The sequence below is a fragment of the Lynx rufus genome, unplaced genomic scaffold, assembly GCF_022079265.1.
Source record: "Lynx rufus isolate CCGP_SWC_20201006 ecotype Redwood Valley unplaced genomic scaffold, mLynRuf1.p SCAF_5, whole genome shotgun sequence".
NCBI lineage: Eukaryota > Metazoa > Chordata > Mammalia > Carnivora > Felidae > Lynx > Lynx rufus.
The window spans coordinates 124,460,059-124,474,828 of NW_025814867.1; the positions used below are offsets into that span (position 1 = coordinate 124,460,059).

Here is a 14,770-nt window from a genome sequence, read left to right on the forward strand (position 1 = left end):
AAGATCATCCTTTGATGGTTAATGCCAAGTTACTTGCAATGCATATTTTTGACTTAGAAGTATTGTTCCTGAGTGTCACAGTCATTGCCTCTGTGTGCTAGAGTCAGTTTAAATGTGACTTTTCTAAGCTTCTTATCTGTTGAATAAAACAACTCAAGGTTTTAAAAATGCTTCCCTCAATTTAGGCGTCCACATTTTCTTTTCTTTTTTATATAGTTTAGAAACTCTTACTTTATGACCCATTCTTCTAGTTACTAATACAGTGAGTAGTTCTTACCTTTTTTAAGACTCAGACTCCCGGAGAATGTGAAGGAAACATCTCTCTCCTCAGAAACACACACAGATGAATATGCATACAACATTTTGCATGAAATATCAGGAAATCCCTAGCAATACATGAACTCCAAGTTACAAATGCTTGTTGCATTCATGGAGGAATATATACATATGTTATATATGAATGTATACATAACATTTGTATATGATTTGGAAGTATATATACATACATTATTTTTATTTTGTTAAAATACTTATTCATATTATGTGTCTACTATTCCATCAAGTTATCTGTGCTAAAACAAATCAATTACCTTTTGTGCCATCACCTGAGTAAATTTAGATTTCTTATCCATCTTTATATACAGCAGCCCTTAGTTATAAGCTTATTTGGGTGGCCATATTTCACTGTACTGTCTCAAGTGCTGCCACATTTCCTAAGTAATTTGTAGACCATAGCTGAGAAGAACATTCTTAACTTGTTTTAATGGTAGTATTTTTCTTCATTAGGTTTGTGAGCTGTGAGCTAGTGTAAGATACTAACAGGCATTTTCCAGTTTTCTCTGTTCAGTCTGAGAATGGTTCACTATTATTCCAAGGTCACTTTGAAAGTCTTTCTGTGATTTGCTTCCATTTATTTTATGCTTGTGTTTACAGTTTTGGACCAAATATGAAATTTAATGTTGCGTTTGTCTACATTAAACTTAATTTGCCCCTTGTCAGCTCATTTACAACAGAGATAACATTCAAAAGCCACCCTGTAGAATGTTTTGTCTGCAATCACTAACATAATTTTTCTATCTATTTCTTTGTTGTATGCAACTTTCTCTATCTTTTGGTTTAAAAAGAAGCCTGTCCAGGAGATTTTCAGAAAATTTAAATTAGTCTCTAATAGAGATTAATAAACAATTCTCTACTAGAATAGGGTCTTCAGTAAATCTTGAATTTTTTTGGGGGCGCCTGGGTGGCGCAGTCGGTTAAGCGTCCGACTTCAGCCAGGTCACGATCTTGCGGTCTGTGATTTCGAGCCCCGCGTCAGGCTCTGGGCTGATGGCTCAGAGCCTGGAGCGTGTTTCCTATTCTGTGTCTCCCTCTCTCTCTGCCCCTCCCCCGTTCATGCTCTGTCTCTCTCTGTCCCAAAAATAAATAAACGTTGAAAAAAAAAACTAAAAAAAAAAAATCTAGAATTTTTTTAAATGACTCTTTTTTCTAACTTAGAAATTCAATTTCATTTTCCATAATATATAAATATGCTATTGCAATTTTTTTAAAGTAGTGACTTTATACTTATAAAAGATAAATGAAGTGAAAAGTTAAAATACATAAAAAAAAATCCTAAATTGGATTATGACACCAAACATTTGTCTTGCTTTCATCTTTGTCTTTTATTTCTTCAAGTACTTAATTTGACCTCATGTAACCTGCTTTTTATTAATTGTTAATAATTTTTAATATGCTGTTAAAAAGATGAATGTTTAAAATTAACAAGTCTTAGAGCACAATAAAGTGAAATCTTAAATTCAAATGATTAAAAATACTTTTAAAGTAGAATTTTAAACATATGCACTGAAGAATATAATTGTGGGTGTGTGGTGAACATTATTTCCAGTAACAGCTTGTTAATTTGTGCCTATGTCTTCAAATAATTAGTCATGTTCAAAACCTGGGAAGTGTTTTCTCTTAGAATCATATCTGCTTTTTACCTTCTCAACAGCTATTCTGCATATTCAGTTTTGTGAGGGAAATACCAGGCAAGTGTACAGAGATGTATTTATAAAATTGCTCACATTTTATAAGAATAAAATAGTAAAAAAAAAAAAAAAAAAGCCAAAATGACTAACATGAGGAAAATGGTTAAATAAAATTGCATTGTATACACATAAGGAAGTACCATCCTGGAGAGATATATACTTCTTGAGATAGAGAATGCTTATATTAAAATTCAAAATAGCATAGAAGTCTATGTTTCTTCAAAACAAGTTATAGGGAGATAAGATAGATGAGAGGATGGTTATGTATATGGATATAGAGATACAGATATACAGTTATAGATATAGATATAGATATAAATGAAAATAAATAAAATATTTACTGAAAGAGAACAGTGTTATCTTAGTGTACTTGGCCTGCTATAACAAAATGCCACAGAGCCGGTAGCTTGTAAACGACAGAAATGCTTTCTGGAGCTTGGAAGTCCAAGATCAGAGTCCCAGGACGGTCAAATGAAGACCTTCTTCCCATTCTCAGACTTCTAGTTTATCCCTACCTGGTGGAAGGGGCAGTGGAGCTCTGTGGAGTCTTCTTTATAAGAAGATTAATCCTATCCAGGAGGGCTTCAGCCTCATGACCTAAACATCTTCCAAAGGCCCTACCTCCTAATACTATCACATTGAGGATTAGGATTGCAACATACAAATTTTGGGGGAACAGTAATATTCAGACCATAGCAAGTGGTTATTTTATAAGATTTTAGATTATGTGTGTGGGTGTGTGTGCAGTTGTGTTTTTTTAAAAAAAAATGTGTCTATGAGTGTGTTACTTCCATAATAAAAGAAAGTATAATACTATAATAAAGTAATATTTATTGTCACATATTATGTGTCTTGTATTCCTCTAAATAATATGTATACCTTAGCTCATTGTAATTGTGCTACTCTTAAATCCTTATTTATGTTATAGATTATAAGGATGTGGATTTTCATGCTAGAACGTTAGAAGTAAATGATAATGTGATTTCACATTGTATCAGTTTTTGAATGGAATTCATAAGCCCTTAAGGCTATATCCAGTGTGTGTGTGTGTGTGTGTTTCTGGGGACCAGGTACTTAGCTTTTAATCAGATTATGAAATGGGTTCATACCATCCTCAGTAGTTTTGGTCAAACACCATCCCATTCTATACTGATGAAAACTATACTGCCAAGGAGGAATTCTAAGAGAGAAACTAAACCATACAGTGGAGAATTTATACTTTCACCTTCTTAGTCTACCTAAGGCAGTTGGAAAAGATAACAAGCAACAGAGGCTATAACCTGAGGTCACATTTTCTAGAAAGCTGGGGAGAAATTAGGAGATACGGGAGCCTCAAGTGTCAATAGTGTTCCAGCTAAAGCAGAACTCTAGTTTTAGACGGTTCCTAAAATGTTAATTTTAAGTGGAATGTAACCAACTGTATACCATGTATACTTATATAGTAAATGATAAATATAGTATATAAATATATATGCTATATGTAGTATATGTGTAGTATATATACCATTATATTTTTTATATAACAACCCTATATACATATATACATATGTACATATGTACGTATATATATATGTATAACCCTTGAGAACATGTTCAGAGGTTTTACAAAATGAACAGGTAGAAATAACAAAGGAAGAAAGTAGAGAGGGGATCCCTAACATAGCCATCTGGTTTACCCCATCCATATGGGTGTCTTAGAGCAAAATTATTTTCATACTAAATTCTGCTTTTTAAATGTCTAAAATAGTAGATAATTTAAACGTCACTAACACTTGGCTTAGGGAAATTGGTTTGTATTATTAAAAATATGAATAAAGGGGACAGCTGTGTGGCTCAGTCAATTAAGCGTCCAACTCTTAATCTTAAAACAGGTCTTGATCTCAGAGTCCTGAGTTCAAACCCCACATTGGGCTCCATGCTGGGCATAAAGCCTACTTAAAAAAAAAAAAATGAATAATTGCATCAGTGTAGAATTTCAGTACTTTAAAGAAAGGAATAAGTTTGTACCATGAAAAATAAGAGGAGTCAACTAACTAGTTGCCTGTTGAATTCATCCTAGTTACTTGTATGTCTGCTGTAGAGTAGGATGAATCAGTTCCCTCACTTAGATTTTAGCTTTATTATAACTCTCATGTATTGCCCTTTATGTAATTCTTTGCTGAGCAGCATCAGTAATGCGCAGACGTGTGTAACATGAAAGCTTCTGTACATTAGAAGCTGATAACTGCCAGACCCTGTGCCCGGCACCTCATTTACCATGTTTGAATCATAAAAGAGTGTTTATGAAACATATTATCCTATTTTACAAACGAGTAAACTGAGCACTGGAGAGATTAGATTGCCTACATTCATATACAAGCGACTCACTAGAATTAAAACACAAGTCTTGCTGTGTCCATGGGCATCATAATGCATAACTTTTACTTAGACATGTAAAGAACTTTCAAATCTCTACCCTGTTCTCCTTCAGGTGTGGCCTTTAGCCCACCTCCTTTCAGTACAGGGAGGTTGAAGAAAATGTAGATTCCTGTCTGGGATTGTGCCTAAAGGTAATAAATCAGGTACTGAATGTTCATCTGGAGGATGGACATTTTTAATAAGCTTCCTTGGAATCTATAAACCTCCTCTGGAGCATACTATAGATGGAAAAGCACAGCCTTCCATTATTTTATTCCTATACCAAATGGATGGTAATATAGCAAATTCTGGGTTGGTTTGTTTTTTTGTTTGTTTGGTTTGTTTTGTGGTTTGTTTTGTTTTGTTTTTTTTAGTGTTTCTTAGTTTATAGCATTTGTCACTGACCATCCTTTTTGAAACTCTTCTTAGCCTTTGATATATTTCTTTGGATGTCCCTCTTACTTTGGTAACCATTGTTCCTCAGTCTTTTCTAATTAATCTTCTGCTGGCAGTTCCTTAGGATGCTGTCCACGGGCCTTTTTCCTTTTGTGTATATATCTACTGTCTCTTAGTGAGGCCTTAACAAATTACTCTTGGTCCTCACCCCCAATTCTCTCCTGAATTTCAGTACCTTATTTTTATCAATGTTATTATATATCCACGGATGCCTGTGTATTCTTCAGTTCTTAAATTTAGCATGCCAAAAAACTCATTATCTCCTTCCCACACACTTCCTTTGTCACCATTTTTCTCTAGTGCGGTTAATGCTGGCACTACTCAGTCAACCGAGCTTGGAACTTTAAAACCACCCTTAGAGTTCCCTTTTCTTTACAACCTGCATTGATCAGGCAGTCATCAAATCCTGTTATTTTCTACCTCGTAAATGTCATTAGTGTTTTTGTTTGTTTCCTTTTGTTTTGTTTGGGTACAGTTGACACACAATGTTACATTAGCTTCAGGTGTTATAGTGATTGACAAATGTATACATTATGCTCTGCTCACCACAAGCTTAGCTATCATCTGTTACCATGCAACACTATTAGAGTATCATTGGCTATGTTTCTTATGCTGTACCTGTGATTTTTCTATTCCTGTGATTTTTTTCATTCCACATCTGGAAGCCTTTATCTCCTATTCCAGCCACCTATTTTGGCCACTATGCCCCAGCAATCTTTAGTTTATTTACTGTATTTCCAAGGCTGATTCCGCTTTTTGTTGATTTGAGGGTTTTTTGTTTATTTTGTTTTGTTTTTTACATTCCACTTATGAGTGAAATCATATGGTATTTGCCTTCTGCAGTTGGATTTGTTTCACTTAGCATAACACCGTCTAGGTCTATCCATGTTGTTACAAATAGCACAACCTCTTCCTTTTTATGGCTGCATAATATTCCTATACTTTATACACACACACATACATACACACACCACATCTTTCTTATCCATTCATATATCAGTGGACACTTAGGTTGCTTCCTTTTCTAGGGTATTATAAATAATGCTGCAATACACATAGGGTGCATATATCTTTTGGAATTAGTGTTTTTGTGATCCCTGAATAAATATCCAGTAGTGGAATTATGGGATCATATAGTATAATTCTACTTTTCCACACTGTTTTTTACAGTACCTGTACCAATTTACATTCCCATCAACAGTGTACATGAAATGAATTTGAATCATTCTTTTTCCTTCTTCCTGCTGCCTCTTGTCATCTCTTACCTTATATTTTGGATTCCATGTTAGTTTTTGTACTATTCAACTATCCCCAATATCCAGTGTCTTTTTTCACACCGTCAAGGTATTTTAATAATAAATGCATTTGGACTCCTCATTCCCCAACTTAGAAAATAGCCTTTAGTTCCCTATTGCCTGTAATGTAAGGTCCAAATTTTATGAGGCCTGTCCTAATCTAACCTAATCCTGTCTGTCCCACTTCTCCCCGCCACTAACCCTGTTTCATGGCTAGACCAACTCTTCACTACATCTCACCTTCTCGCTCCAATGCATCTGTGCATGGCATTCCATTAGCTTGGAATCTGTCCATGTAGGAGAGGTTGGTCATTCTTTGCACTGTATTTCCCTGGTATTTATTTCTGACAATATGGTGGAGTTAAGAGTCAGGGTGCTGACACCAGACTGTCTGGGTTCATAGGTCCCTCTACTTAATAACTTTCTATGCTGTAGTTTCCTTACTTATAAACTTGGGACAGTAATACTACCTACTTTAGTGTTGTTGAAGATGGAATGAATTAATTCATGTGCAATGCATGTGCCTGACAGATACTAAGAGACATTAAGCATTTGCTGCTGCCTCTGTGTGATAATCATGTTGGCAATGATGTAAAAGTCTCCCCCAGAAAAGGCTAAAGGAATTGCTGATTAATATGGTAGTCAACCCAGAGATCACGGCCATACCAAAGTAAAAGTATTGTGCCTATAGAAAGGCTGGATCCAATATGTAGGCTACTAAACTTTAGCTACATCTTGTCATTTCTAGTCTTTCCAAAGTTCTCCACTAGTTGAAATCTCACTAGTACTTAGACATCTAATTTCCCCCAGGCTGGCAGTATCTTCCTTATCAGTAAAGAATGTGCTCGACTACAATTCTGAAGGTGCATGAGTTTGCCAACTAAATGGATGATCAAGCAGGTACCCCATGGACTGCTGTGAATCAGGCTCCAGACCTAAGCAGGACTCCTAAGCGCGGCAGAGGAAAATTCCTTATGTCACTTGAAGATATCCTACAGTAAATATAGACCCATAGAATCAGAAATCCAGTTCCCTCCTCTTCACATAGCAGGCAAAATAGTAAGAAATATTTAGACTGAAATGCTAGAGGGGCGCCTGGGTGGCGCAGTCGGTTAAGCGTCCGGCTTCAGCCAGGTCACGATCTCGCGGTCCGTGAGTTCGAGCCCCGCGTCGGGCTCTGGGCTGATGGCTCAGAGCCTGGAGCCTGTTTCCGATTCTGTGTCTCCCTCTCTCTCTGCCCCTCCCCCATTCATGCTCTGTCTCTCTCTGTCCCAAAAATAAATAAACGTTAAAAAAAAAAAAAATTTAGACTGAAATGCTAGAATTCAGCAAAATGTTTGTAGACACTTTGTTATGAAACTGCTATAGATATATTTGTTTGGATATTATTTTTATTCTAATGACTTTGGTCTCAAACAGTTAAATGTAAATTGCAGCATTTCTTAGCAGAGGTTACCATTTTTTTTTAAATTTTTTTTTAACGTTTATTTATTTTTGAGACAGAGAGAGACAGAGCATGAACGGGGGAGGGGCAAAGAGAGAGGGAGACACAGAATCGGAAGCAGGCTCCAGGCTCTGAGCCATCAGCCCAGAGCCCGACGCGGGGCTCGAACTCAGGGACCGCGAGATCGTGACCTGAGCTGAAGTCGGATGCTTAACCGACTGAGCCACCCAGGCGCCCCGAGGTTACCATTTTAAAGCAAGTCTACAGTAAATCATTTTGAATTGCATCCTAGTTTCCTAGTTTTTACTTATTGGAATATCATTGTATTAGTTTCATTAAAGTAGGACACTCGTATTGGCTATAGTACTTTCTAACACAAAGGAGAAACTTGTGACTCAGAAAATTGCAGCATTAAAGTGGCAAATGAAAGTAAATTTTGGAAAGTAGTACTTAATTTTTAAGGGAAAAAAACTGTAAAGTAGAAATCCACCTTGGGGAAAACAATAAGGGCCAATCTATTAGACAACCAATATCTAAATTCAATTTTGAGAATGAAGAATATGTGGGTGTTACTATTATATTTCATTTTTCAAGTGTATTGACTTTCTGGTTCTCATCATTATAATGAGAAATAATATTTAAATAGTTCTAAATCAAGTGTCCTAGGTAAGCACATGCATACACACACACACACACACACACATACACACACACACACATGCAGTTGAAATTAAAGATATACATCTAATGGTAACACATGGATCTGAGAAAGAAATAAGGAAAAATGAATAAAAGAGTGAAGACTTGGGTTTCTACGGCACCTGAAGTTTAAAACGTACTTGCCTAATGTGGAGATGAGGTAGAAAGCACCTCATTAAAACCTTTGGATTTTAATCAGAACTAACTTGTAATAGTTGTTTTTTGTACTTATTATCTGTGCGAGCTTGGGCAATTCTCTGAACTGTCCAACGCTCTGGATTTCTCATCTGTGAGATGGATATAACAAAGATTCCCACTGAGAATCAAAATATAATGTGCCTCCAAAGCCTTTGGAAATTGTAAAGCATTGTACAGATTACAGAAATTATGGAAACAGATTTTTGAAGTTACTCAGAGCTAGTGGGTTTATTTCAGAGATGAAATAAGTATGATAGAGATAACTGGTCTCAGTTTTGCGTGACGAAAAGGTATGTTACAAAGGTTGCAAGAGCTATGTGGCCGGACTAACACCAGACCCTGAAATTCTGGGTCTAGATGCGGTCGGTACCCTTTGTGCTGCCCTGTGCTGTCTTTGAAGCAGGGTTGTACATCCTTCACAGGGTGCAGCTATAGTAAATTATAACCTACACTGATTTTAAGGACTTTAACAGATATAATTATTTAGTCACCTTAGGAAGAAATGCTAATATTACTGGGTGAGGCTTACATGTGTTCTTCCACACAGGTAATGAATTTGGCCATCCTGAATGGTTAGACTTCCCAAGAAAAGGAAATAATGAGAGCTACCATTATGCCAGAAGGCAGTTTCATTTAACTGATGATGACCTCCTTCGCTATAAGTTCCTAAATAACTTTGACAGGGATATGAATAAATTGGAAGAAAGATGTGGTTGGCTTTCAGCTCCACAGGTAAGCTCTTTATTCTAAATGTTATGTTTTAGTCACCAATGTTGTACATGCTTGGAATGGCAATCGATTTAAATCTATATGCAGATCTTTTAAACAGCACTTTATTATTCAGTGTGTAGTGCCCTGTAACATACTTCAGGTTGTCAAAACATGTCATTGAAGTCTCTCCGATAGATAATGAAAATCTTAAACATAATGCCCTGTTTACTCTCCTGTTTAGTTTGTTGCTGTTTAAATTTAGTAATTTTTATTTCATTTGGTTAAAATAAATGACAAAAGCTCGGCATGGAGTCCATTTTGGAAATTGCTGTAGAAACATCTTAATTGTTTTGACTGTTTTTCTTTACATAAATAATTTTGCTGTCATAAAGAGACTACTCGGACAACATGTAGATTTCTTTATTCTTCCCCCCGCCCCTCCTTCCTTTACTGCTCTAACTTGTCATCTCACTAGATGCCATTACACCTGCATGCTGTTTTGTATTTTTCATGAGCTTGATTCTCCTCTGGAATTAAAGTCCCCATTTTCAATAAGTTTTAGAAAATGTAATTAACAGGTGCAAATTTTATACAGGCTTTTTTCCCTTGCAAAAATTAGCATATAGTATGTGTTACTTATAATCCATTTACTTTTTACTGGTGCTGTTTGAAATTACTGTTGATGTGTTTTTACTTTGGTGTCTATGATTTTTTTTTTAATGGTTGAACAAAGGTACTTATATATTCACTAAGATTGGCTACATGACACGAATGCCCTAATCACATTTATTAGTAATGCAATTTCCAAAAGAGAGAGCAAAATGATGCTCCTTTTCAACAGGAACAATGTTGAATACCAAAAGGCATGCTGTTTACTCTAGAGTCTTAGTTCACATTGCTAAATTACCAAGAGTGGCTCTGCTGATATGCATGGAAATAAGTCCTTTCAAAGCTGGAGCTGCAAGGGGGTGGTGTTGAAAAAGCAAAGGCTTCTCACTGCCTACTGAAAACATGATGTATAACATGGGAGACCTTGTAGATATAATTTCTTTTTAGACCTTCTCTTTTATTAGAAAAAAAAGAGATACACTGTAAAGAACATTATGTTGCCATTGAATCTGACAAAGGTGGGCAATAATGTAAAGTTTTTAAGATAACTACAACTTCAGAAATCTCAGTACAATAACAATGTTACATTTTATTTTAAAATGTAATTTTGTGTAGCTTAAGTCATTAGTCTGGAGACTAAAAGTCTTAAAGAAAATTCACTTGTAAACAGATCCAGCATGCGTACGAGCGTGTGTGCACGCGCGCGTGCGCACACACACACACACACACACACACACACACACACATTTTACATGTAGCATACATACTGTGTTCTTAAAACCTGAGCCACAATGTTAATCATCTATGCTTTGTTTGAAGTTGTCTATAGCTAGTGAGATTTTTATACTTTAAGCCATTTTTGAGACTATCGTTACAGTTTGATATGACACTATTGCAACATGTTAAAAAACATAATGGACTGGCATTTTCACTTGTTGACTTAATAGCTAACAGGGCTATCAATAAAGACCAAAACACTTTTTAATACATAATCTGCTTATAACAGCATCTAGGTATTATTTAGATGTGATGTATGTGTTAATTCTTGCAGGCCTATGTGAGTGAAAAGCACGAAGGCAATAAGATCATCGCTTTTGAGAGAGCAGGCCTTGTTTTTATTTTCAACTTTCATCCAAGCAAGAGCTACACTGATTACCGAGTTGGAACAACATTGCCAGGAAAATATCCTTTTTGTTGCCAGTGAATGTTACTGTCTGCTTTCAATTATTTATTACATCATAGAAACTAAGAAAGACTAATGCTGATCTTGGTGACAGTAGCTCTCAGTTCCTCTTTTGAAAAATGAGGAACTTGAAATAGTTGATTGGTAAATCTTTGCTCAGCTCTCTTATGCTGAATCAATCCTAAGCTTCATCCTGGTTCTAAAAAGTATGATTCTGAACATTTTTTTTTAAATGATATTTTGATCCCATATGCACTTCAGGAGATGACTGTAGTTTTTCTCTAGGAAAATATTTTGTAAGTTGCCTTTGAGAATCATCTCCTTTCCCCTTCTCCACCGAGGATGGAGACGATAGCTGTAAAGATGGCTTCCTTCCCTTTTCTCTTTCCTGTCTCCTCCAATGCAGGACATAGCTCACTTTTGAAGGCCTGAAAAAGTGAGGAACCAGGGCATAGGAGTGTGAGCAAAGGAAATGACAAAGAGAATGCTTCTGATGTTCATTTAGTCATTCATGTATTCATTTCCCAGATATTTGCTGAGTGTCTGCTTATTGAACACTGGTGTGTCAGCGCTTTGCTAGGTCCTGTAAATACAGGAATTCTCCTGGCAGATACACTCACTGCCCTTATGGAGCTTTTAAACTAGTGAAGAATAAAAATGTTAGGAATTTTAAGTGTGGTAAATGTTGCAAAAGGGAAAGTTCAGTGTATTTTAAGGACATTATGATTTACCAGATCCATGAAAAAAAAAAAAAAAAGATTCAGGACCTCGCAACAACCCAACACAGATTTTGAAGCAGGCAGTGTAAATAGTGTTCTTCCCTGAAGTCCTACCAGTGATCACCATCTGCCACCTGAGCAGGTGCCTCGTGCCACTATGAAGTCCGATGTGTCAGGGTATCTCTAGCTACAGTATAAGAAACTCCCTATTCAGTTGACTCGAACGGTCAGGAAGGATGTATTTGGCCACATAATAAGCCCTGAGGTAGTGTGACCCCTGCATTGTGACAATATCACGAAGTTCCCTGGTTCATTCTTTCTTTTTGCTTTCAACTCTCAAGGTGCCAGGTTCACAGGGTGGTACCTGCTATAGTTATAAGACAACAGCTATGGTTCCAAACGTAACCTTCAGACACAACATAAGGGAAATAGATTTTTTTTTTCCTCTTTTTAAGAATGAAGTCACTTTAGGAAACTTTCTTTTATTTTCTGTTGACCAGAATTCAGTCTCACATCCTCAAAGACATTTCTAGGAGGTAGAATTATATCACCATAACTGGCTTATTGATCAAGAGAACTACCTTGGGTTTCCAGGAAGTAGAAAGTGGACTCGGGAAGTAGGATTCTGGAAGTGAAGTGGTTACCCAGACAGACCATTTCTCCAACAGTAAAGAACAGGACAGTGCTATCTAGTTAAGTAGCCCACAGCAGTTACCACTACCCTGTGATATTCCGTGACATTGAGTGTGGTGAGCGATGGTTCCCTGCCCTTTTCCTTCCCAGCAGAGCACAGTTCCACATGACTTCAGAGCATAGGAGAGATGGCTGTGGCTGTGACTACTAGCCCAAATGTGCCCCAGTTAACATATAAAATGCTCCCATCAATGTGATGGGATTACCTGCACTGAAGAATAGCTATACTGTTCCAAGAAGCAAATGTACTCACCATTTCTGTAAAGAAATGCAAATAAATACTAGATGTATAGCAACTCATAACATGACCCTTCTCAGCCCCAAACTGCTAATGCCCTACACTAAATCTTTCTATACCTGAAAATGTGATATAATAAAAATACAGTCAAAATATAATTTTTATAATCAAGCCAAAATACATTTACAATTTACAGTACACTTGGGATCAACTGCAGCCTTTGTTAAGCAACTGTCCTTGACCCTAAGCCAGTGGGGGAGAAGAGATGTATGAAAACAAACTAGGTTGTAAGGCATAATGCAGTAAATGAGAAGGGACTGGGAAGGTTCCATGGGAGAACAGGAGATAAGTAAAAGAAAAAAGAAAGAGTATGAGAGAGAAATTGATAGATGGATTGACTCATTTAAGGAAAAGACTGTTAAGCCTGGACATTGAGAAAAGGATAAAATTGTAGAAAATTGTAGAAAAAAAGTAAGGGAGGCCATCTCAGCTGTTGGAAATCATAGAACATGCTTAATGAATAGCACAATGAATTAATTGGAGAATGATGACCTTAAAAAGGAATACTAAGAGATAAAGCCGAAAAGATAGATTGAGATCACCTAATAGAAGATTTCAGTGCCATATTAATTAGTTTAGACTTTTTTCCATAGTTTCATAGTGAGTCACTGAAGGTTTTTGAGCTGGGGAACTACTTGATAAGAATGTATGCTTTAGGAAAAGTTCTCATGTACCCAGTGTATAAGAGAGCTTTCTTGAGGAAACAGATTGGAAGTACAGATATTAATTATGAGAAATTACAGTACAGTAAAAGATAATTAGGGCATGAGCTGAAGGAATGACAATAGGATAGAACTGCTTTCTTGTGAAAGAACTCAGCAGTTGTTTGGACTTGGGATGTAGAAGAGAAAATATAAGGTTTCATTTTGAACAAGGGGAAGAATGGTAGTGGTATAATTATTTAGGATAGCAAAGCAAGGTGGAGTAACCAGTTAGGGGAATAGAAAATATAAGTTTAGGGGCACCTGGCTGGCTCAGTCAGTAGAGCATGTGACTCTTGATCTAGGTGTTGGGAGTTCAAACCCCATATTGGGCACAGAGCTCACTTAAAAAATATATATATGTGTATGTAAAATATAAGTTTTCATTTGGGATTTTAATAAATGGAGGTACATAGAATTTCAATGATGATGTTTAGAATTCTGGAATTCTGGAATATATGTTTTGGTTTTTGCCTCTAACCTGTTAATGGGGAAGATAACAGTTCTCTGTTACTAATGTTACGATCATACCGTCTTCCATCAGCAGCAGATACATCTATGCTTTCTTTCAGCTCTTATTGTTTCAAGCTTAGCTTTAAGAGTTCTCTTTATTATCCTTAGCATTTTACAAGTCTCATTTCTTTTCGGTCTTTCATCTTTCTGACTTTAGTCCTATACCTTTAAAAGGCATTGTAGCTCAGCATTCTAGAATCATTTCAGATATGGAAAATACAAAAAAAAAATTAGGATTTCTATGCTGTGTTTTCTGACTTTGCCGAATTGTCCTGTGCCATCGGTATTTCCAACTCCTGAGCCAGTGAATTGAATACAGATTTTCACTGTGAAGAATTCACAGTGGCAAGATTGGCTATATTAATCAAGTCAAGAAATTCATCAAATTTTTAATTCCCTGCAAAGTAGGATTTGGTGCCAGAACAAACTTAAAGTTTCTAAAGACATCATTTGAACTTTTTCTGTCACTGTGAAATATAAACCACGAATAGGTAACATGTCTGAATTCTTGAGCAAGTTCCGTTTTTTGAACCTGTATATCCTGTGTGTCTATCAAATAGCAAGACATCAACTTTCACTCAAATCTGTAGAAATAGGTGGTGACTGTCTTCCCAAGAAACTGTTGTAAGGTGAACTATTTTGGGGACAATGCCAGGCAAAGTAGAAGAAACACTATAAGGATGCCCTTAACTATCACTTCAGAATAAGATGATACATTTCGGAAAGCTAAAAGAGAAGTCTGATGTGTATCACTAAGATTTTGAAATGTGGTCTTAATGGTACTGCTAAGGGACATAGTAATGTTTCTGCAAAAGGAATCTATAGCT

General features: G+C 36.3%; 1 protein-coding gene across 2 annotated transcripts in view; it reads left to right on the forward strand.

Moving 5' to 3' along the window:
• Positions 1-14,770, forward strand: part of GBE1 (1,4-alpha-glucan branching enzyme 1) — a 267,247-nt gene that overhangs the window by 226,804 nt on the left and 25,673 nt on the right. For both annotated transcript variants that reach the window (XM_047099391.1, XM_047099389.1), the window contains exons 13-14: positions 9,064-9,248; positions 10,888-11,018. In XM_047099391.1, the coding sequence (XP_046955347.1) occupies positions 9,064-9,248; positions 10,888-11,018 (316 nt within the window). The remainder of the gene's footprint in view (positions 1-9,063; positions 9,249-10,887; positions 11,019-14,770) is intronic.